The sequence below is a fragment of the Trachurus trachurus genome, assembly GCF_905171665.1.
Source record: "Trachurus trachurus genome assembly, chromosome: 20".
In the NCBI taxonomy this organism is placed as follows: domain Eukaryota; kingdom Metazoa; phylum Chordata; class Actinopteri; order Carangiformes; family Carangidae; genus Trachurus; species Trachurus trachurus.
The window spans coordinates 15,262,741-15,284,896 of record NC_139911.1 but is presented as its reverse complement, the minus strand read 5'-3'; the positions used below and the strand labels follow the sequence as shown (position 1 = coordinate 15,284,896).

Here is a 22,156-nt window from a genome sequence, read left to right as displayed (position 1 = left end):
TGGTGTTTTGTTGTAAATTTACAGCATAATACTTTGTCTACAGCAAAATGCTATAATTTCAAAATACAGCAATGTAGCAACTGTAGAAAAAAAGCCAGTAAAATACAGTAAATTTGTCTACAGTGTGGCCTATATTGCTGTGATGTAGCCTACTAAAGCTGTGAGACCTCCCTGAGCTGCAGATGTGCCCTAACAGCTGCAGTAGCCGCCTCGCAGCCAGCAGGGGGCGTTAGAGCTCTGCATTAGTGCCTGGGATTGGTAGCTGCTACAGTCTCTGGTAGCCTACAAACTGAGGACGCTCCTTTTTTGTGAAACCATCCTCCACTCACTCGGCCGGCCCGCTCTTCTCCTTCTCCTTTTCTGATCTGACAGAAGCTGTGCCCCTTTTTTTTTTTTCGTCTTTTGCCATATCTTTATTCAGCCGGTTTCTCTCCTGTGACCGTCTCCGCGCTGCTCCCAGATCAGCTGCACTGGACCGATCTGTGTCTGTATCTCCAGCTGTGTGGCTCCAGTCCCGCAGGCAGGGTCGGCCATGTTGTTGTGTGGGGGTTGATGCAAGTTTAGTAGTAGGAAGTAGAGGCTACAAAGAGGTGGAATACTTTAAGCTCTCACTTTGTTTTTTTTTTTGTTTTTTTTAAATCGGTGTCATGCTGCTGCAGGATTCATCCCCTCTGACCTCTCGGCGGTGGAAACAATGAGCGACTCCTGCATCAGCTCCGACATCCTCACACACTGTGACACTTGGGCTGCTTTGATTTAACTTCAGCACTAAATCTGACCACAGTTGTTCCTCTGGTGGATGGATGAAGTGAGGATGAAGGCGCCTCGGTCCCGTTTGGAATAGCAGCAGATTTCATTTGGTTTTTCTTTCCCGGATCTGATTCAAGGTGACGGGGGAAGGGGGAGAAGAAAAAAAAAGAAGACATCCGAGAAGGACGTGGATATCTGTGAAGGTAAAATTAAATAATAATAATAAAAAAAACACAAATTAAACTGGTCTTTGTCAGAGATGCAGGAGCAGATGAGGATGGGCCGAAACGCAGCAGCTGCTCGTCTGTCTCGTATTGACACCAACAAAGGAATGAAGCTGACTTATAATAGCCTAATAATAAAAAAAAAAAAACATTTACCTGCCTCTAGGTCATAGTTCGTAGTGCGATTTTCCCTGCATGGAGAATTTATTAGATCATTTACATAAAGCTTTAAAAATATATGAGTGGACACAGCATGTGCTTTAAATCCCAGTGCAGCATCATGATAGCCCTATCAGATCGCAGATAAATAATTGAAAGTAGGACAAGGTCATTACATTACAATAACACACCATAAAAACACTTTAAATAGATCACATGAGATGGTTTAAGTATTGTTAACATAAAACTTAAGGATTGTGGCTGTAAATGAAAAGAATCAATCTCCTATAAACTGATAATCAATGGATTTAATTGATTATATCAGACACTGTTTTGACCATTGTTAACTCATTTATTGTTTTAAAGTATAAGTCCAGCTGACTTCAGTGAGACCAAGACACATGACACACAAGTGCCACCTCAGCCTAACCCTGTGTTTGACTCATGTTGATTCATATTATTCTGAGGTCAGCATCAGGCTGATGGTGGTGGTGATGATGATGAGGAGGAGGGGGAGGAGGTTGTTCTGGCTTTTTTTTGGTGATGTAGTCGGTTTACACATGCAGTCTGAATCCAAACTGACTGATTAAAGGGCTGAGTCACAGTTTCTGTGTGCTCGTCTCTCTGTGCTGCTCCTTTACTGTTCGTTTAGCTGTAGTCCCACTGATCCGTTTCCTCTTTGAGGGCAGGGACTGGGGAATTGTCCTCATTACCCACATAGGTTTTTGAAGCCAGCTCAAAGTGAACTCACTGACTGTCACACTTAAAGTGACTGGATAACATGCGTATAAAAGACACACAGCGTCCCCAACGGTCTGGCACTTCTGCTTGTTGAAATTGCTGGTGAAGTTGAAGTGAAGGAACACTACCAGCGCACATATGAAGCAGTTACACTGTTGAAACATTTGTCAGACATGAAAATAAACTGTTAAGCTAAATTGTGAACAAAAAGCTTTGTCTCCTGCCCCAGTCTCCACAAATAAAATCTCCCACACAAATACTTCCCTTCATAAAACACAGCTGGCTTACAATCATTCAGAAGAGTTCAAAGCAAAACGAAACAAATCCCATAACTTGTTGGTGATTTCCTGAACACCAGTTGTTGCTCAGCAGTACGAGGTTGTAAGTTAAGAGTTTATACGCTTTATTTAAATGTGACAGTGCAGTGCAGTATGTTATGGTCCAATGAACACAGTTACAACTACTACTAAGGATATCTTGAGTACCAGTCCAATACCAGTCTTGAGCAGAGCAAGGCAGCAAATCACTAACTGCTTAGGAAGATGTCTAAACAGTGGTTTTACTGGGAGGTCTCCTGTATCCTCTGCCCTCCCCTCTGACTACAAAATCTTAAAAGAATCACATGTAAGTGACTTGAACAAACGGCCTAATCCAGACCAGCACATGGGGTTTACAGTCACTCTATTAGATGTTGACATCCAAACAGCCAGCCTTAGTTTTGTGCTGTCAAATGGATGATTTGTAGACACACTCTGATTCCCAAAATAACTCATGTTTATCCAAAGCTCAGGTGCCAGGGTTCAGGTATTCCCATAAGGGCTGTTGTGTGTGTGGTGCGATGTGTTGTGTGTTGTGTGTTGTCTGACAGCATAATACCAAAAGCGAGGTTTAGTGTAGAGAATTTTCTTTTTACTACTTTACAAGTCTTTTCTTGCCCTCAATTTGTTTATAAGCCTCAGGATCTGTTCCCACTCGCTACAGTCTAAATCTCATTATGAACCATTTATTGATATTCCTCTTGACGCTCTGAGGCATTACATCCACAGTGTCACAACATTTCTCCACGCCCCAGTTTTTAACCCTTTGGCATCAGAGGAATGTGGTGGATGGTGGCGGGCAGCATCTGTTGCAGATCTGAAGCCCAGTAAAGCTCCAGAGACCCTCCCCGTCTGCAGCCTCCGCGTCAGCCGCTAACAGCTGTCCAACCAGACGCTGGGCAGGGTTTCACTCAGACCGCCGGCTGATGGATGGAGAAACTCCACCGCCGTACTTCCTCTCAGCTCGTCTGCCTGACTCTCAGCCAAATGTCAACTTCGTAAAAGTTAAGACCATCACAGGGGAGCGGAGGCTGTTTGATGCAGTAAGATGCTAAAAAGACTCAGTTCAGTTCATTAATAATGCATGATTTGCGCTTTTCAAACAAGATTAACAGTCTCACATCTAAAAAGGAAAAGTTTGAAATACATGTTCTGTCAGTTCTGGATAAGATAAAACACAGTTTACACATGACTTACAGTTTTAACATTAACTGTCTGAGTGTCGTCTTGGCTGAAATCTAAAAACATCAGTTGATCTCTAACATTTCAACTAATGATAACTTTCAGGGTTGATTCATCTGTCGAGTTTGATTCGTCATTTAACCTTTCAGTTTTCACTTTGAAGTGATTCAAATCAGAAATAGCAACTAATCTTAATGTTTGAGGAGGTACACCAGTGAGATTTTGCTACGTGGCTCTAACGGATGGTGATGTAAACTGTTTTACTTCAGATTAAAAATCCCCAACGACCGTTAGATGGATTGGTACGAAAGACATCCATGTTTCTCAGAGGATAGAGCGTCACTCCTTCTGCGCTCTGCTTAGTTTTAGCATCATGTTTCAAGCTAATTAGCCAATGTTAGCACAAAAATGATACTGTTGAACATGCTACACATTGTACCCATTAATCAACAGCATGTTGATTTGTCCTTCCAGTATCACATGAGCTTTGTCATCTTGGGTTAGTTGGCATGTTGAGGTTAGCATTTAGCCTGTGCCTAGATTCAGCCTCATAGAGTCGTTAGTGAAGCCATGGAGCCATTATCATTGATTTGCTGATCATTAACTTTTGACTAATCCTTTGAAACACTTATCCAACTAATAATCCCAAAGCCAAACATATTGAGTGCAAAGTGATTTAAACAAGGAAAATGCCTTTACATTTGAAAGCTAAACAAGAGTGAGAAAGATTTCTGTTGGGTCAAGTAAGGACTTAGTAAAACTGTAGTTGTCACCTTGTGTCTGACCACCAGGACTGTGAATGCAGGTAGCACCGTCCCCGGATGAATCTGCTCTTTTACCTTACTCATCTCAACTTTGTCTCTGCGGCGCTCTTTAAAATTCTGAACCATGGCCACTGAGAGCAGCCAAACGTTTTCACTATTCCACTTATCAGAGAGTGTGAGGGAGAAAAGACTGAGCTCTCATCTGTCTTATCAGCATTTTGTGAAGCCTGTGTGGAATTCTCACTCTGTGGTTGGAGTTGGGTGGAGGGGGGTGGGGTAGGGGGCGAACCCATAAGCAGGTCGGTTGATAAGGATGGTGCAGGCTCAGATTATAAATGTAACACAAGAAAATAAAAAGTTTTGATTTCATATCTGTGGGTCACACAGAGATGGTCTGAACAGCTATAGTAAATGGGTTTTTTCTCCAAAAAGGAGGCTGATTCATTGGGTTCTGCTTTCATTTAAGCACATACAGCTCCCTCCAAGCCTCTGTACTCATCGTATGGGTATGCACTGTCTGAAATCAGGATTATATGAGTCTACATAAATAAAGTTGATGGATGAAAGTTACATAAACACACTAAAGTTTGTAGAAGTGAGAGCATCAAAGGATGCCTCTTAAAAAGTCTATAAAACTACATATGTTCCAAGCAAAAACAAGTAGGAACAAGAGGTCAAGGGTCATAAGAAAAAACCTTTCTTTTGGCCCCTCAGGGGAACGTCTGGAGCTTTCAGACGTCAACAAATACGTTAAGTTTATTTGCTCATTATGTTCTTCTCAGAATATCTCTGTGCACTTACTGAATAGATAAGTACGAAGTACCAAGGTCTCCTGCAGGACTGAAGCTTCATTTGTCATCCCTCATTTGTGAGTCACTTTGGATAAAAGCGTCTGTCAAATGAGTAAATGTGAATGTAAATGCTGCGTCCTGTTGCTGGGCCTGTTGCCAGAAATGTTGCTGCTGTACGCACAGCAATGGAGAGTCTGATAATGCAAAACAACTGTTGGTGCAGAAACTCTATTGTTGAAGAGCCAGATGTAAAGCTGCAACAGTTACCCAGTTACTCAACAGTACTCAACCAGACAATTAATCAGCAATTACTCCATGATACAATAACTGAGGAAAAAGGCCAAAAGTTTGTTGTTTCCAGGCTCTCAAAAATGAGAATTCGATGCTTTTGGTGTTTGAGTATGGGATGTTGTCAGCGATTACGTTGCTATAAACAGCAGCAAGGCAGATTTTCCTTGTGGTTTCACGGCTGCAGTGAGGCTTGGATAGAAAAGCCGATGAGACATTTTGACATTTAAAGATCCACTGCAGCAAAGTCTGGTCGCACACTTTTTGGATTATGTCACTTATAAACCGAGGTGTCATCTTTTGTGTTCCTGTAAATTGTTTTTTGCTCTGCACACTTCTTCTTTCATGCCCCTGAATGCCACACATGGTGTTTGAAATGTGAGAATTTGATGCTTGTGATGACATCACCTAATTGGACTCTGGGTATTTGTAACAGGCACCTTTCGTACTGTTTTTGAGATTTTATAGATATTAAGATTATTAAAATATTTAGGATGAAGGTCTACTTTACTGATCTCAGGAAATCATTGTGTCACAGACGCAAGCAAGAACACACACAGTGCAAATAATTTTAGTGAACATATGCACATAACTTTAGAACAAGTATTTACAAATGAAAAGAAAAATATGCACAAATGAATAAGAGGCAGTATGTACAAAAAGCTACATGTTATATACAACAAAAAATGTGCAAAATGAACAAAATGCTGCAGCCTTTGTTGAAAAACTCTCGTGTGCTCACAATGAAGTGTGTAATTCTTGTCATAGCTTAGACTGTGTTCACCAAATCCTGCTAATTCATAAAAAATGATGATAGCTTTCAAAGTGTCTCTGAGCTTCTGTGAGAATCTTTTCAGCTTTCAGCAACCAGCCGCTGTAGTTGTTGTGTCTCAACCATGCACCTGCTCTGCTTCAGTGTCTCTGAGCTCTCAGGTCTTTACAGTTGCTTAAAGGGGCAATCTGTCTTCACTGGAAGAGGAATATAAAACAAAGATAGTCTATCCTGTGGCACATAAAACTCATGTGTCCTTATCACAAATACTGATGAGTTCATTTCTCTGTCACTCACAGTGAAGGGGATGCTTCTAACTGCATTGAATACATGTCTTTGTTTTTAAGATTTCAAAGAATTTCACAGTCAAACAGGCTGGAGAAAAAAAAAGGGAGAAATGTTTGCCTCCAGCTGTAATCATTTCAGCCCGCACTGAATCACAACGCTTTGATTGAAAAGTCAGGCTTACTTTGTGCTGGTTTTGTCTCCGTCTGCAGCGCTGAAACAATAGCACCACGCCTTCTCGAAATCAGACTGAGGAAGGAGCTTCTTTGTATACATCTGTATTTGTATCTCGTGCATGTGTGATGACATGTAAAAATTTCCGTGTTTCAACTCTTCACCTTCCTCCCTCATTGTTTCCACGTAACGCAGCTATAACGGGTGCAACTGGAAGTCCTCCATGTGTTTGCATGCGATGTGCTGTTGTAGGTCATGTTATCTTCCTCGGGGGCAGTGGATGGGATGTTGTCAGCAATTAGAATAAGTTGCTATAAATAGTAGCAAGGCAGATTTTCCTTGTGGTTTCATGGCTCCGCTGTTCAGGAATGATCTTATTTTTGTGGCCTGGGATAGAAAAAGCCGGCGGTGAGACATTTTGACTTTTAAAGATCCACCGCAGCAAAGTCTGCCTGCACAGTTTGAGGTTTATGCTTCTTATAAATGAAGGTGTCATCTTTTGTGTCACTGTGGATTTTTTTCCCTGACAGTTTCATCAAGACTTCCTGTCCTTTTTAAGCCCTTAAATGCCACACGACACAGATTCTATTCAACGCATTCCTTTTTCAACTCTCATTCTCACTTTGGTGTCAGGATCTGATGTGAAGACAAAGCCTGTGGTGTCATTACGTGATGGCTGGCTGATTTAAGTGATATGGCACCGATAGGAGGTTCGCTGAGCCGATTCAGAGGCTCCGGGAAAAGCCAGCCTGCATCGTGTCATCACAGCCAAGAGTCTTTAAGAGCCCTCCGACAGAGATCCCTCTCAGCTCTGAAAGTCTGCTCGCTGTTTGTGCTTTTCACATTACAAATATTGAAGGTCACTCCAGGCCAAAGTGACCATGCGCAGTTGGAATCAGGGGGTCGGCGGTGTTTCAGCTCCAGGCTCTGTTGGTCACTCACTGTTTTTTTGTGCTCTGTTATTATCCTCTTAGGGTAAATCCTCCTAGTTCAAGCTGGTGGAGCTGCCACTGTCTGCCTGGGTGCACCCCACTCCCCCACTCCTCCTCCTCCTCCTCCTCATTCAGCCAACCTGCTTTCTCTCCTCTTCCTTTTCAGTAGATCTCTTGATTTTCTTTATGCCCACGCAGCCACTTGCATTATTCTCCACCACTGCAGCTCTCCACTTACACCTATGGATTTGGCAGGAATCAGAGCAGATATTGTGTTTTATGGGCATTAAAGTAATGAGTTTTCAGAGGTAATATTAGCATTTATCAATGCGTCATCAGTAGATATAATTTTATTCATGCTGTAGAGTTGGTGGACGTTATATCATATTTCCTTTTACTGTCGGTAGAAATATAAAAAGGGAACATTTAATGTACTGTATGGGATGTCTTAACGGCAAATGTATCATACATACAGTTTTGAGACCTCTCCATCATCAGTGTCATACTTTTTCTTCTGAAATATCTTATGTATAAGACATACATTTTAAACATGCCAGATGTATAAAGTATGATACAAATGAAAATTAAATATGCAAACTGCTATTTCTTTTTTCTCTTTTTTACAAATTGTTTGTTAGAAGGTCCAATAAAGGCTCAATATTCAAAGAATTTGAATTTTCTGCCAATTATTTGATGGTTCAGGCATTAAGGGGTTAAAATTGTGTCCTAATAATGAAAAGTTACTAGATCTGTGGAGTTATTATCATTATCCATATGGGACCTTAAATATGTGAATCTTAAGAGTTTCTTGAAGTCATGACACTGAAGCGGACACTTCTCACCCTTAGTAAAACTTTAACTGGTAAATCTTGTGTATTTTTTTTTTTACTGAGTTAGTGACCAATAGTTTTATTTTTCTCCAAATGATTATTTTTGGAGGTTTGTGTGTTTGTGCATTTGTGATGACTTTGGAAGAGTGATGTCACTTTTTATGAAACGGCTGATGTCTCCGTTCTGGAAGGGAAAACTTTCTGCAGTTTTAAGTGCAGATATTCCTGGGACGGGGGCCAGTGTTTTATAGCGCGGTGAGTACACTGCTGACCCGGCGAGCCAGGCTCTGCTGTGTCTGATGATGAAATACAAGCCCGCCATCGTTGAGCGAGCTACTGAGCAAAGCCCTCTGTTTTCCACGACACTGGTTTTGTCTCGGTGTTAAAGGAAAAGGCTGGCTCTGACCCCGAAAGTCTTTTCTTTTTCATGCCAACATTCTCAACATATTGGCTCCAGATTTAACTTGTGGGATTAGATTTATTGGGAGAGCTCCTTTGAAGTGATTTTCAAGAAATCTGTTTCCCTCTGACACATCTCCAGTGACTGACCACTCGTGAAATGGTTTTGTAGAATCCGAGCGGCGCGCAGCACGAGCTGTAACCTGCAATTTAAACCGGTTTTGCACGGTTTTATTTGAGAAAAGTGTTGTGAATCTTTGGAAGGCTTCTGCGGTTTGTCCCCATTTTCTTGATTTCCTTGGCAGTTCAGCTGGAGAACTCGATGAACTCTCGATTACGCCCCTCCCCTCTCTGATGAGGAAAAAAAATCCCTCCCCTCCCCACCTCCCAACATCAAGGCCACTGTTCCAAAATCTGTGAAGGATGTATTACAGCAGATCCTCTTCCCTTAAACTGATGTGTGATTGTTAGGCTGTAAGTCGGTGCACTGCCTCCCCACTGTGCCACAATGCGTCTCAGTCGCACCAGGCTTTCATCTGATTTAATTCTCCACAGCCTCTCTGCTCTGAGTAAAACCGTCTGTTTCACCTCCGCTCTCTATTGTCTTACTGTACTTGAATGTGTCAGCACCAATTAACCAAGGCCAACTCTGTTCTTGAGGAATGAAAACGTTGTGATCTCCCCCAAACTTAGACTTCTTTTTACGAGCGTGTCTGATTGCCTCCACATTTTCCGCGGCCTTCACCTCACAGAAGAATGCCCCAGTGATTCCAGCCAAATGATGTTAGAAGAAGGAATGACAACCACGCAGATGGAGACGCACCGATGTTTTAAATCTTTTAGCGTGGTCAGGTTTAGACTTGGGTTGATTATGAGACGATTGACGTCCAATCAGAGACAATTTAAAGGCCTTTTACCCCGTCCTCAAGGAGCAAGGCACCCAAACTCATAAAAAACAACTACAATACAGTCATTTTGTGGGTCTACGAGACACAAAAACAAGTCAGAGATGTTGTTTGTGTCTCTATGTGGCCATGTTTTATCTGTTTGTAGTTGTTTTTAGTGTCTTTGTGATAATTATGTATCTTGATTTAATTCCATCTCCTTGTGGTTATTTTGTGTCTTTGTCTCTGTAGTTTTGCAGCTGTTTATAATTGTTTGGGACCCTCTGGAGGTGTTTTTAGTCTTTCTGTGGTTATTATGGTCTGTAGTTAGTTGCGTTATGTCTTCTTTGTAGTAATTTTGTGTCTCTTGCATCTCTTTGTCGGGTCCACAGTTCCCGAGTCCTGACCCCACATGCAACCGCGTCTATGACTGCAAAACCTCCTCTTGAAACAACAATGATATAATGTCACGACAATATAAACTGATAAGCAGCTTTTTTACCACTGTTTTGCACTATCATACCTAAAAAAAACATGGATACACTTGAATCTACATGGCCAAATTTGACTTGTGAGTGACTCAAAGCGGATTTAGCTTTTACCCATATGTCCCACTTACCACATGGCTTATAGTCTTACCGCCTGCGACAACAACAAAATGACTCACATGATAATATCAGGTCATTAAATCTTCATTTCATAACGCATGTTTGAGTGCCTAAGGGCCTTATGTTGCTGTTGTTAATCCTGAACTTCCCTGGCCTGTCACTTTATTTTACATCATAAAGGCCAAAGATGAGTTGGAAGCTGTTTTTATATTTTTTTTTTCTATCTGCTGGTTGTAAATTGAAGCTTTGTGTTGTGTCTGTCCAGGACAGGGCAGGAGACTATGGGTTGCATTAAGAGCAAACAGGACAAAAGTCCCTCAATGAAGTATCAGCCGGAGAACTCGCTGGTGTCGGACCCCAACACCGCCGTCACCACCCCTCACGTGGGTCACTACGGGCCCGATCCCACCCAGCTACAGCAGAATCAGCCTCCCTCGTCCACATCTGCCTCTGGAGCTGCAACTTTCAACCACAGCCTCACACCTTTTGGAGGCTCCTCGGCTGCCATGACTCCCTTTGGAGGGATGACGTCCTCTTTCACCGGCCCCGTGTCTAACTCATTCTCTGGTGCTGTCTCAAGTGAGTAGTGTTTTATATTGTGTTGTTGTTGCAACACTGGAGAACATTACACATACTGTATTACCACTATCAGAATAACATTTGTAATCTGTTTCTGTTATACTATTCCATGTGGTATTACCTGTTTCTATGGTACTCAGGTTAACATGTGGAGACTTGACTTGTTGCAGATGGGTTAATCTATCATGTCATTTTTAGACCATATACTGTAAAAAATATGGACGTAGCATCCGTGACGTCACCCATTGGTTTTGGGGAGTCGTTTTTGTGATTCAAATATGGTGGCCTGAACAGCGCCATGTTGGATTTACCGGCCGAGAACCGGCCCACTGGCCTCGTAGCAGCCTGTCTCCGGACCTGCTTGGACCTGTCACTCAACGTTTCCGCGCCCTAATTGGAGAGAATTTTAAACCTAATAATAGTAAAACGGTAGAGTTAAAAAAAAATTCACCTCCCTCAGAGTGTGTGCGGGGGTAAAAACTATCGGTTGAGACCAAAAAACGTGATGGCACCAGGCTTTGATCATGTTTATTGAGGATGTAAAATTGGCGATTTTAACATGGGGGTCTATGGAGATTTGCTGCTTTCTGGCACCAGCCCCCAGTGGCAGCCGAGGGGATTGCAGTTTTTTGAAAGCGGAAGTGAGCTTCACTTCTCAGACCAACAACTGCCCCCTTGTTTTAGACACAATAACATCATGTTTTATTGTGATGACCTGAATAAAGCCAGTTTCTTAACAGCAGATTTGAAGCTGTGCTGGCAACAGGTGAGGCCATGTGCAGAAATCTATTCACTTGGGTACAAACTTGTGGACTCAAGGATTAGCTGATTAGATTTTGGTGGTCAAAGGTCGCATCGCGGTCACAAACACATTTTTTGGCCATAACTCATGTATTCATGGCCTAATTAACTGCAACTGATCCGGTCAGTGGAGGCATGTAACCGAGGCATGGGGGTAGTTCTGCTTTGTTCTTGTGGTGAATTTAATGGAAATCAAAGGCTATATATGTACAGAATCACAACAGAACAGAGGGGCAATCAACAAAAGTAATTCAGAGTAAACAATAAGTTGATTTAACCATGCTAACATACTAAACACTTGTCTTAGCTTGGTGCTAATTATTTAGTTATGCTAATCCGACTTGTAAGATAACGCCACACCACATCTATTGTTATTTCAACACAGGTCATGCTACAGTATCAGCTGTGATCACTAACGTGTCTGAGCAGCTTACAGCAAATCCAGAGAGCAAAGAGATGAGGTTGAGATTGAACCCTACTGTTTAGGTGGGATTTAGGTTGTAATCATCCTCCATGTTGGATTATCTGCTTTCAGAGGGGGGTGAAGGTGGCATTGCCGTGGTATTTGCTTTCTGCAGGAGCTAATGGGATTACTATTGACAGCATTGTTGTCAGTGGTGGGTATATGAATGTCATCTGTCTGAGCGTGAGGGGGCACAGTGGGCAGAATGAGCGTGGACACTGTAATAATACTGAACCATGTGTCGTAGTGTTTCATTTAAGCTCTTGTACCAGTTACTAAACAAATACTTGAATGTGACTGATGGGATCTAGATAACGACTGGGAGAGATGCCAGTTTGATGTATAGTTTATTTACATGTAGTGGCATTAACTGTCTTCCTGGAGTCTAGACACAGTCATATTTCCATGCAGGAGAAGTACTTATATTATAAACCTGCAAGCCAAAGAAGATCAATAAAATGTGTGCTGCCCCTGGCCAGACACATTTATCACCTTAAATTGATCTTTAAACAGTCACTCAGAAACAAACCCGCTACTTCCTGATTTGTGTCCGCTACGGCACTATAATTTCCCGTACCTGCGTAATTGTCTGCTGTTGTGTGTGCAACTGTGCAGTATTTTATTCATCTGTGGCTCTGTCCTTGTGTTTTTAGGTGGCGTTACATTCTTCGTGGCCTTGTACGACTATGAAGCCAGAACATCAGACGATCTCACATTTAAAAAGGGAGATCGCTTCCAGATCATCAATAATACGTAAGATTCTCTGCAGTTTCTCTCTCAGCTTATGGGACATGGATTTGAACATGCATCCGCACAAATGGTGCAGTGATTGCGGGATTCATGTCTTTTGAACGGTTAAACTCAGCTGCACCTATTCAGTGTTTTTTAAATGAGTTGATCACTGCTTGTTTCCTGATGCTGCACAGCGCTGTGCCAGAAACACATTGCCTGAGGTTATAACATTAAGGTAGATGCAGATAGAAATGAAAGACTTTTTTATATATAAGGCTGACCTGTAAATTATTAATTGTTACCCAGCATTAATTGATTCTCACCACAGATATTAATCATAGATATATAAGTATGAGTCCTTGGTTGACTGTTACAAGAACAAATCATTTGTCTCATCTCTCCTGTGTCTTTGTCCTGGTGTAGAGAGGGAGACTGGTGGGAGGCTCGCTCCATCAACACAGGAAAGAAAGGCTACATCCCAAGCAATTACGTGGCCCCTGCCGACTCCATCCAGGCTGAAGAGTAAGGCCTTGTTGCTGCTTCTAACCTCATTACTCCATTTACAGCAACAGCACAAGCAGACTAATGGCACTAGCATGATTTCATCTCACATGGCTTGCATCAAAGCCACACATGTGCAACATTAAAACAGTTTCACAACCTGGAAGAAGCACCGTAATGTGATTTTGATGTTCTGCACCAGAGTATTTAATGTTACTGTGCGTCTTGATGAGCAGCTACATTTCCCTCATGTGTTTTTATAGGTGGTACTTTGGTAAAATGGGCCGCAAAGACGCTGAGAGGTTGCTGCTGAACACGGGGAACCATCGAGGAACTTTCCTGGTGCGAGAAAGTGAAACTACTAAAGGTGATCATGGCTTCTCTATAAAGTTATTTTCTGTCCTGATCTGTTTCTGGATGTTAGCCTGCTAGCAGTGTAAGTCTTGAGTGGACACAAAGCTTCCCAGATTTAATCATTACGTCGAAAAATTGAATGACAACTGAGGGAACACCTCATAAAACCACATGGATTTCAGCACAAATTACAGATTTGTGTCAATTCTCACATTTTGGGGGCTGGAAAGCAAGCCAAAAACCCAAATATACTGTATGTTAAAGAGCCTTCAAAAAGTGATATTTCCATAATATGTCATAGGATATGCCAATGACAGCATGCTTACATGCTCACAATGGTTAGGCTAACTTGCATGTTAGCTGTACTGTATGACGTTTAAGCCGGTGCATATTCTCATTTGTCCAGGTCATAGTATTTCAAAGGAGGTTAAATCGAAAGCAACTGAACTTAGTTATTTGTTACAAATAACTAAGTTCAGTTGCTTTCGATTTAACCTCCTTTGAAATGTATGACGTTTACTGTGTTCACCATCTAAGTTCTAAAGAGTGTTAGCATACAAATATGTGCATGTGTGTATGCTGTCTAAAAAATACAGGATTGGCTTTTTAATAGAAATCTTAGGTTTGACTGGAAAATCTTGCAATATGAAACATTTTGGTATCACCAATGTTTTTGGTTTGTTTTTGGCTAGAAGTGACAGAATTAAAGGCATAGCAAAGCTAAAAAAGGGGGGTTTTAAGATTCTATTTAAGCAAATGTCAGCTGCCTGAAAATTTGATTTAGCACCACATTTCAGTCTAACTTTAATTGTCAAACAAGGTTATCAAATAATTCTGGAGCTGCAGTGTAGTGATTTTATCTGACTTCTCCTTTCAGTTTGTTTCCTGATCAACCTGTAAAAGCTGGATTTGTACGATCTACACTTTGTCTTTTTTGGGACTATTTAAAGCCTACATGAAAAACAAATGTTTCTATGTTGAAAACTGTGATTTTACAATGTTAAAATTGCCCCACTTTAAACTTCCGCTCTTTTTACACCTCACAGTCAAATCCTCGACACAGTTTTGTGTTGAGATGGATAAGGAACATTTCTCTTGCCCGCTCCAGGTGCTTATTCTCTCTCCATACGAGACTGGGATGAAGCCAAAGGAGACAATGTGAAACACTACAAAATCCGCAAGCTTGACAACGGGGGATACTATATCACTACACGAGCGCAGTTTGACACGTTACAGAAACTCGTCAAGCACTATACAGGTACGTGGTGTGTAACGCTCCCTGCTCGGTCTGTTTTTCTCTCCTCATTCATTATTCATCACAGTCTTTCATAACAGCTCTAGGAATTATCCTGAAAATTACTTTGAGTCACACCCGCCGCTCTGTGCCACCATGCAGTTAGCTGTACTGCCTACAATAGGCCCCAGTGTTTCCAAGGGAGATGAATAGCCGTTAATTTTAATAACAATTGATGGTGCATTTATGATTTGGAGCCTCCCACCTTGTCTTCAGCCTGAGGGGGGCGGAGGTTAAATCGCTATGAAGCCACTCCATTTCAAAGTGAGTCTAGAGAGGGTTTTGGTCTGTTAAAAAGCCACTTAATCTCATTTATATTTCATCACAGTTAGCATAAGAGCGTCTAAATTCATCAACATCAAATGGAATGAATCGATGCATGAAAAAGACCGGCTTTAAAGCGCTGTATCGAGCTGGTTCAGAGACTCGTGGGTGAGTGTGGCACCGCTGGGTGCGATGTAGCGTTTTGATCTCTGCGTCTCGCTTCATCACAGAGCATGCCGACGGGCTGTGCCACAAGCTAACCACGGTTTGCCCCACGGTCAAGCCTCAGACTCAGGGGCTCGCTAAGGATGCCTGGGAGATTCCCCGGGAGTCCCTGCGACTGGAGCTCAAACTGGGCCAGGGCTGCTTTGGAGAGGTTTGGATGGGTAAGAGCAACATCATATAAACACTTCTAGCATCATAGACTTGTTTATTATCCACTGGTAATAATCTAGACTGGGAAATACAAAATCAGCCCAAACTTATGTAGGAAATGAAGACGCCATACGCATAAATCAAACACACACAAACACTCTGAAGCCTATATTTATTGTGTCTATTTTAGTCCAAACTTATCCACTTCCTGCAGTAGCTTCCTCTGTTTGTTGTGTCCTCTTTATCTCCAGAGATTGTCTCAGGCTGGACAGCTCCGGCCAAATGTATTTGTTCCTGGTTGAACTCTGAGCTCGTATCTGCTCATCCCAGGGATATTTTTGCGAGAAGTGCACGCATGACAGCACATGTCTGGGCAATTACAAGAACTAATTAATGATATTGTCTTGCTCCCATCCCATTAACAACCCCTGATTACCCATGTGGCCCGTGGGCTTTTCTCTCCCCCGTCTTTGTCTCGGCAGGCACGTGGAATGGCACCACAAAGGTGGCCATAAAGACGCTGAAGCCGGGAACCATGTCACCTGAGGCCTTCCTCCAAGAGGCTCAGATCATGAAGAAGCTCAGACACGACAAACTGGTGCCTCTGTACGCCGTGGTGTCCGAGGAACCCATCTACATCGTCACTGAATACATGTCCAAAGGTAAATGCAGATACAGTCCCCGAAACATTCCCCCCCCCAAAAAAAAAAACCTATTCAGAAAGCTGAAAACTGGAATATTTGATCAGCAATTTGATTTTCTGTGAACCCTCGACCCTGGAGAATAACAAAACTCAGCTGTTTCCTGTTACGCGACACAGATGAGGTCTATTTTTAAAAGAAACGCTAAACAACATCATGCCGGAGCCCATGGACCTTCCAGGCACAAAAAGGATCACGCGGCCTTGGTTTTTCAAGGAAAAATGTAAATTTTATGGACGTTTTAATTAATACGCTGTACAGATTGAAAGTCCTTGAAAATCCCATGTGGTTGCTCGGGGTCTGAAACTGGGATGGTTAATTGAAAACTGCAGTAGTTTTGTGGGAGGCTTTCATAGCTTCAGCTGCAATGCGCTTTTTTTTTTTTTACAAGGTTTTATGAGTAATTAGATTTATGTGTGTAAATGTTAACTCTATGACATATGCCTGTGTGCGTGTGCGTTTGCATGCATGTGTGTGAGAATGCGTGTCTAAATGCCTACAGTTTGTTGTGATCTCATAGAGCAACTGCTTTATTTGACACAGCTCCTCTACTCGTCACGCAGGAAAAAATATGATCGACACTAAATGGGAAATACTGACTAGATATCATCATGCATACCAAATTACATTCAGGCTTAATGTAATATGCAGTTTAATTGGAGGGACGAAGGGCTTAATTGAAATATTTAACATTTCATATAGCACTACTGTATATTGATATGCAGCTCACTCCCAGTCCATCATGGCTGCCCTGTGTGACTTCTTACTTTTACTGTTTCTATAGGAAGCTTGCTTGACTTTCTCAAAGAAGGCGATGGCAAATTCCTGAAGCTTGTCTTGCTGGTGGACATGGCCGCAAAGGTGAGACAAAGCATACTCCGATTTCTTTTGTTTCACGAGAGCAGAAATTGTGTCAGTGAATCACGCTGTTAAGTTTAGAGCTCTATTTTAAGCTTCAGATGTTAAAAAAAGAACAACAGCCTCAGGTAGATTTGGCACGCTCTGCTTTCGTTCTTTCACTTTTACTCTCCTTTTCATTGTCTGACAAAGGGGTTTTGATGTTCGGAGGGTGAGAAGCTAAAAATGATTTACTGAGGCGGCAGACTGTCAAAATTCTTTTGTTTGCAGATCGCTGATGGCATGGCTTTCATCGAGAGGATGAACTACATCCACAGAGACCTGCGAGCTGCCAATATCCTCGTGGGCGACAACCTGGCGTGCAAGATCGCAGACTTTGGTCTGGCAAGGTTGATAGAGGACAATGAGTACACAGCCAGGCAAGGTTGGTACATACACACACACACAGTCTGAGTCACAGGTGACCGAGGCGTCAAGGTAGAAATTGATAGCGAGGCGACTTCACAGCTAGGACGACTCCCCATTGTCTCCTATCATGGTGTATTAGGCTAATAGTGGAAACCAGATGCTCCTGTTCCCTCTGATTAGTTGTGCTTTTCACACGCTGGGAGAATTCAGCTCTGTGCTCTGTCTGCTGCTGAAAGGCTCCTTCTAACTAAAATGTTTTCTCACTTTGTGGTGTTTCAGCATGCTGATAATTCTTGTTTTATAGGTCCTTGCTTTGAGCTTTGTGTCTTTGAAAAAAAATTTTTGCCTTCGTGTATATGAGGCAAGCATGCTTACAATAGGTTCAAGTAGCAGTTTGCTTATATGAATTTCTACCAGAGGCAACAATGAAACTGAATTGAATTACAATGAAATCAGAAAAATTTAACAGCATAAACAAGACATAGAACAAAGGTAGGCTATTGACTGTAGAGTCTAAAGCTGTGCTAATGCTGAAGGTTATTTATTTTGTTCATGAACTAAACTAAACTTAAGTTTTTAAAATGTGATGTTTTTAGATGAAAAGTCAGGCTCGCTGTGATTATTAGGATTTACACACGTACATGTACCTGTACTTGCAGCATGGACAAAGATTCATTGATACAGCAACAAGGGGGCTTCATTCAAATCTATAGCATAGCTGGATCAGTTAACCGTTTTTAATATTATCAAGTGCTGTTCCTGATTGCTACTATTATAGGAAAGTGAGAAAATTCAATATTTTGAGAGCAACAGCCCTTTTAACACAAGCGCATGGATGTGGCTCTTTATATTTTCACTTACTATTTGTTCATAACATAAACCAAGACTGTGTAACTTCTCTGATGCTCACTGCAGCCACAAGTGATAATCAAGGAAAGAGTAAATGTTAAATTATTATATTATCACAAGTCTTAAAAAGTCAAAAAGGCAGAAAAAGAACGTAGTAATTCCACTTAAAGCCTAATAGTTCGATATTATACTCTGAGAGCTAGTGCTCAGGCCAGACCAAATTGAGTAAGGGTGTGTTTTATTGCTCATTAATTCAATGTCTTGCTCTAAATTCTTTGAGATATTAATACTTTTCTGTGGAGTGCATTGGCCTCCTGTCTGTCTCCATGAACCAGAATGATGGAATCAACAGGGAAAGAAAACTGGCCCTCATGATGTAATTGTGGGTCATTGTGGTTTCCTGAAAATTAATGAATGCCAAAGAAATGAGCACATACGCCCTCTAGTGGGATCACCTGACACCTCCCCCCCCCTTCTTCTTCCCGTTTCCTCTCCTCTCCTCTCACCCTCCATCACATCCAGGAGCCAAATTTCCTATTAAATGGACGGCCCCCGAGGCTGCACTGTACGGACGCTTCACCATCAAGTCGGACGTGTGGTCCTTCGGCATCTTACTCACCGAGCTTGTCACCAAAGGCAGAGTGCCCTATCCAGGTAAAAAAAAAAATCACAATTGGCGCACACACAGCGATGCATGCGCTGAATGGGGAAGGGAGAAAAAAAAAAAAAAGATGGCATCATCAGAAGGTGGTGAATCATGGTGGTAGTTATCAGCTCTGGCGTGTTTGTTAATGTCAGAGGATGAAGTAAAGCTGCCTGTCTGACATTGTCTAGGGTGGTTGTTTATGCCTCTGCAGGGGTAACACTTACATCCACACGCACACTGATGCCTTTACACACGCACACACACACACACATATTTGGGATTAGATGGGACCATCTGGTGGGGAACGATCAGGAGATTGAACACCACTCTTGTTTATAACCATCTGCCAGACTGGTACTGCCCTGGGGAGCGGCGCCTGCAGTGTTCTGCACTACTTTCACACAGCTCCACTTAATATCTGACGTAGCACTGAAAACATAATTAGATTAGTCCATTGACAGTGAATAATTTTGATAGTTGATTAAAGGAATATACAAAAAATTAGCATAAAGACTGCTAACAGGGAGAAACAGCTAGCCTCTAACAAGCTCTGCGTTCCAGCATCTCTAAAGCTCAATAATTCACACATTATATTTAGTTTGAATAATGACACAAATATTATGTGTAATAGTTCAATCAGTGTGACAAGCCAAGTTAACCACCTCCTGCCTGTAGCTTCATATGTAGTGTACAAACATGATATTGGGATTAATCCTCTTATCAATTGCAGGTTTGAGTTGCTCAAACATGGAATTTTTGCCATGATCTGATATTTGGACAAACTGATTAATCCAGGTTTGTCTGACCATTGTGACTACTCAGACACACCTGGATTAATCAGTTTGTCCAATAATGTAAGACAGGAAATAAAGGAGCAGCATTAAGTTCAGGAAGTAGTAGAGCATAGAGCCCATACATCGTTTCCCTCCTTAGTAAACCCAAGATCCTTAATGCTAAATATCAGATCATGGCTGATATTTTGCTGATATTGATGAAAAATGTATTTAAAAAAAAAAATTCCATGTTTGAGAAACTCAAACCTGCAATTGATAAGAAGATTAATCCCAATATCATGTTTGTACACTATGAAGCTACAGGCAGTAGCCCATAGTCAGGAATATATAATCACTCTGTCCTTTTTTTATTAGCCTGAAAACACTCAGTTTAATTAAAAGTCCCTAACAGCCGTCTCCGCCCCCTGTCCCGTCTGCTCCTCCTCAGGTATGGTGAACCGAGAGGTGCTGGAGCAGGTGGAGCGAGGCTACCGCATGCCCTGCCCCCAGGGCTGCCCCGAGTCCCTGCACGAGATGATGAAGCTCTGCTGGAAGAAGGACCCGGACGAGAGGCCCACGTTCGAGTACCTGCAGTCTTTCCTGGAGGACTACTTCACCGCCACAGAGCCACAGTATCAGCCTGGAGAGAACCTATAGCCTGCCTGCAGCTGTGCAGTCCCACGAGGAGTTTAAAGACAAGGGGCGGGGGGGTAGAAAAATCACATTTAAGACAGGATGAACAGTCGCATGAATCACTACTTGCTCTCCTCCGTTCTAGTTTTTGGGTCTGCGTCCAGTGTCGATCAACATCTTCATTTACATATTTTTTTGTTTTCATACATGGTACGACACAACGGTGGCACTGGCAGGATTTCAGCATCATCAGAGAGCCACTTTTCTGCTACTTTTAAGATTCCCACGGACTCATTTGACAGCTCAGAGAAATTGATTTGTGTATTTTAGCGCAAAGATTAAATATGATGCTAACATAAAACTCTGATTATACAACCATATGCATTTCAAAGACCAACCAACAGGCCTGAGGAACGACAACAGTCAGCTGATTAACAGGCTGCAATATGATGTTGTATACCATATGTAATATCACAGAGGAGTGTGCAGTAAAAGTCGGCATTTAGCAACAGATATCCTCATTTAGCAACATCATCATCATAAGAACAGAAGCCTAACTAACTACTGTAAGACGGTGATAACGACACACAACAGCAAGACCAAACCCAGACGCTACAATCAACTATCAAAAACCAACAAGAGACAATAAAATGAAATAGTATTTGAATTTTATTTTTCATTTGAATGTCTTCTATCCTATCAGTTCCAATAAGTCAAGTCTCAACTGTTCATGTGGATTTAATCATCATGTATGGCAGATGCTGGAGGGAGACACACATATTCATTTCAACCATGTTTTATCAGCACAGCTCTTGTTGCTGTGAAATAAATAAGCTGTGACGATGTCTCACAAAAGACACAGGTATTTACGGAGAGTTAACAGGTCTGGTATATGTTTCAGTGAGAAGCTCTCTCCCATGTTTCTCCAAATTACAGTCTTTGTGGTAGATTAGTAAATTATGCATCAGAGTGATTAATTATTGACAGAGACGATATGCTAAACTAATAGGGAGAAGCTCTCAGGGGGCTGATGGTCATTATCACAGTCCATTTGGCAGTGATTATTAAAAAGCAAAATCCCACACACTGCATTTACATTTTATCATTTGCAGTGCAGTTTTTTAATTTGTTACAAATGGGTGACTAGAAGAAAAGAATACTGACAGTGTTGCAGGCTATTCCTCTCTGTTCTCTGCTTTTGAAATTGTAGGCCTATTATGTTCCTTGAAGAATTGTATTATTGCCAGATTTCATTCATATCATGTGGACATCGGTTTTATAGCTTCATTTGAAGTCTTTCCTCACCGTCCATCATCGTCATGAGAAATCTCTGATAAGACTCGGTTGTGTAACCTCACGGCGATGATGACCACAGAAACATGCTTATATAAAAACCTGCCTGTATAATGTGTCACGGGGTTCGGTTTTTACAGCAATACACCAGTTAAACAGTGATGAAATGAAACTCAACAGAGCTGTGGCCTCTTGCTAAGCTGGAATGACACTACACATATGAAACTGCTGCCAGCCAAGCATGCAGGAGCAGGAGGATTTTACTGGCTGCAGACCTGCAAAAAAAAAAAAAGATGCCTCAAAATAACCTGAAAAAAACAACAACCATCATGTCCTCTTGAAATGTGACTGCTGATTAACTCTTGTACAGTACAGTGATGATGATTTTTTTTTTTTTTTTTGAACAGTGAGTTTCTCTTTGGATTTTGTTCCTGTATGGACTCATCTGGACAATATTGTAATTGGATAATTGACTGCGCTTGTAAAGAAGGGCTTTGTATATTATAAAATCCTCATTTTATATTATTATTAA

At 41.8% G+C, this 22,156-nt stretch overlaps 1 protein-coding gene across 1 annotated transcript; it reads left to right on the top strand.

The window, feature by feature from the left end:
• Positions 1-895: 895 nt before the first annotated feature.
• On the top strand, positions 896-20,355 carry LOC311003976 (tyrosine-protein kinase yes-like; the record flags this gene model as incomplete). Its single annotated transcript, XM_083995903.1, has 12 exons — positions 896-953; positions 10,366-10,679; positions 12,597-12,696; positions 13,099-13,197; positions 13,440-13,543; positions 14,639-14,788; positions 15,319-15,474; positions 15,946-16,125; positions 16,949-17,025; positions 17,293-17,446; positions 18,802-18,933; positions 20,147-20,355. Exons 2-12 carry the CDS (start codon positions 10,382-10,384, stop codon positions 20,353-20,355), a joined length of 1,659 nt encoding a protein of 552 aa, XP_083852029.1. The 5' UTR covers positions 896-953; positions 10,366-10,381.
• Between the last annotated feature and the right edge of the window lie 1,801 nt (positions 20,356-22,156).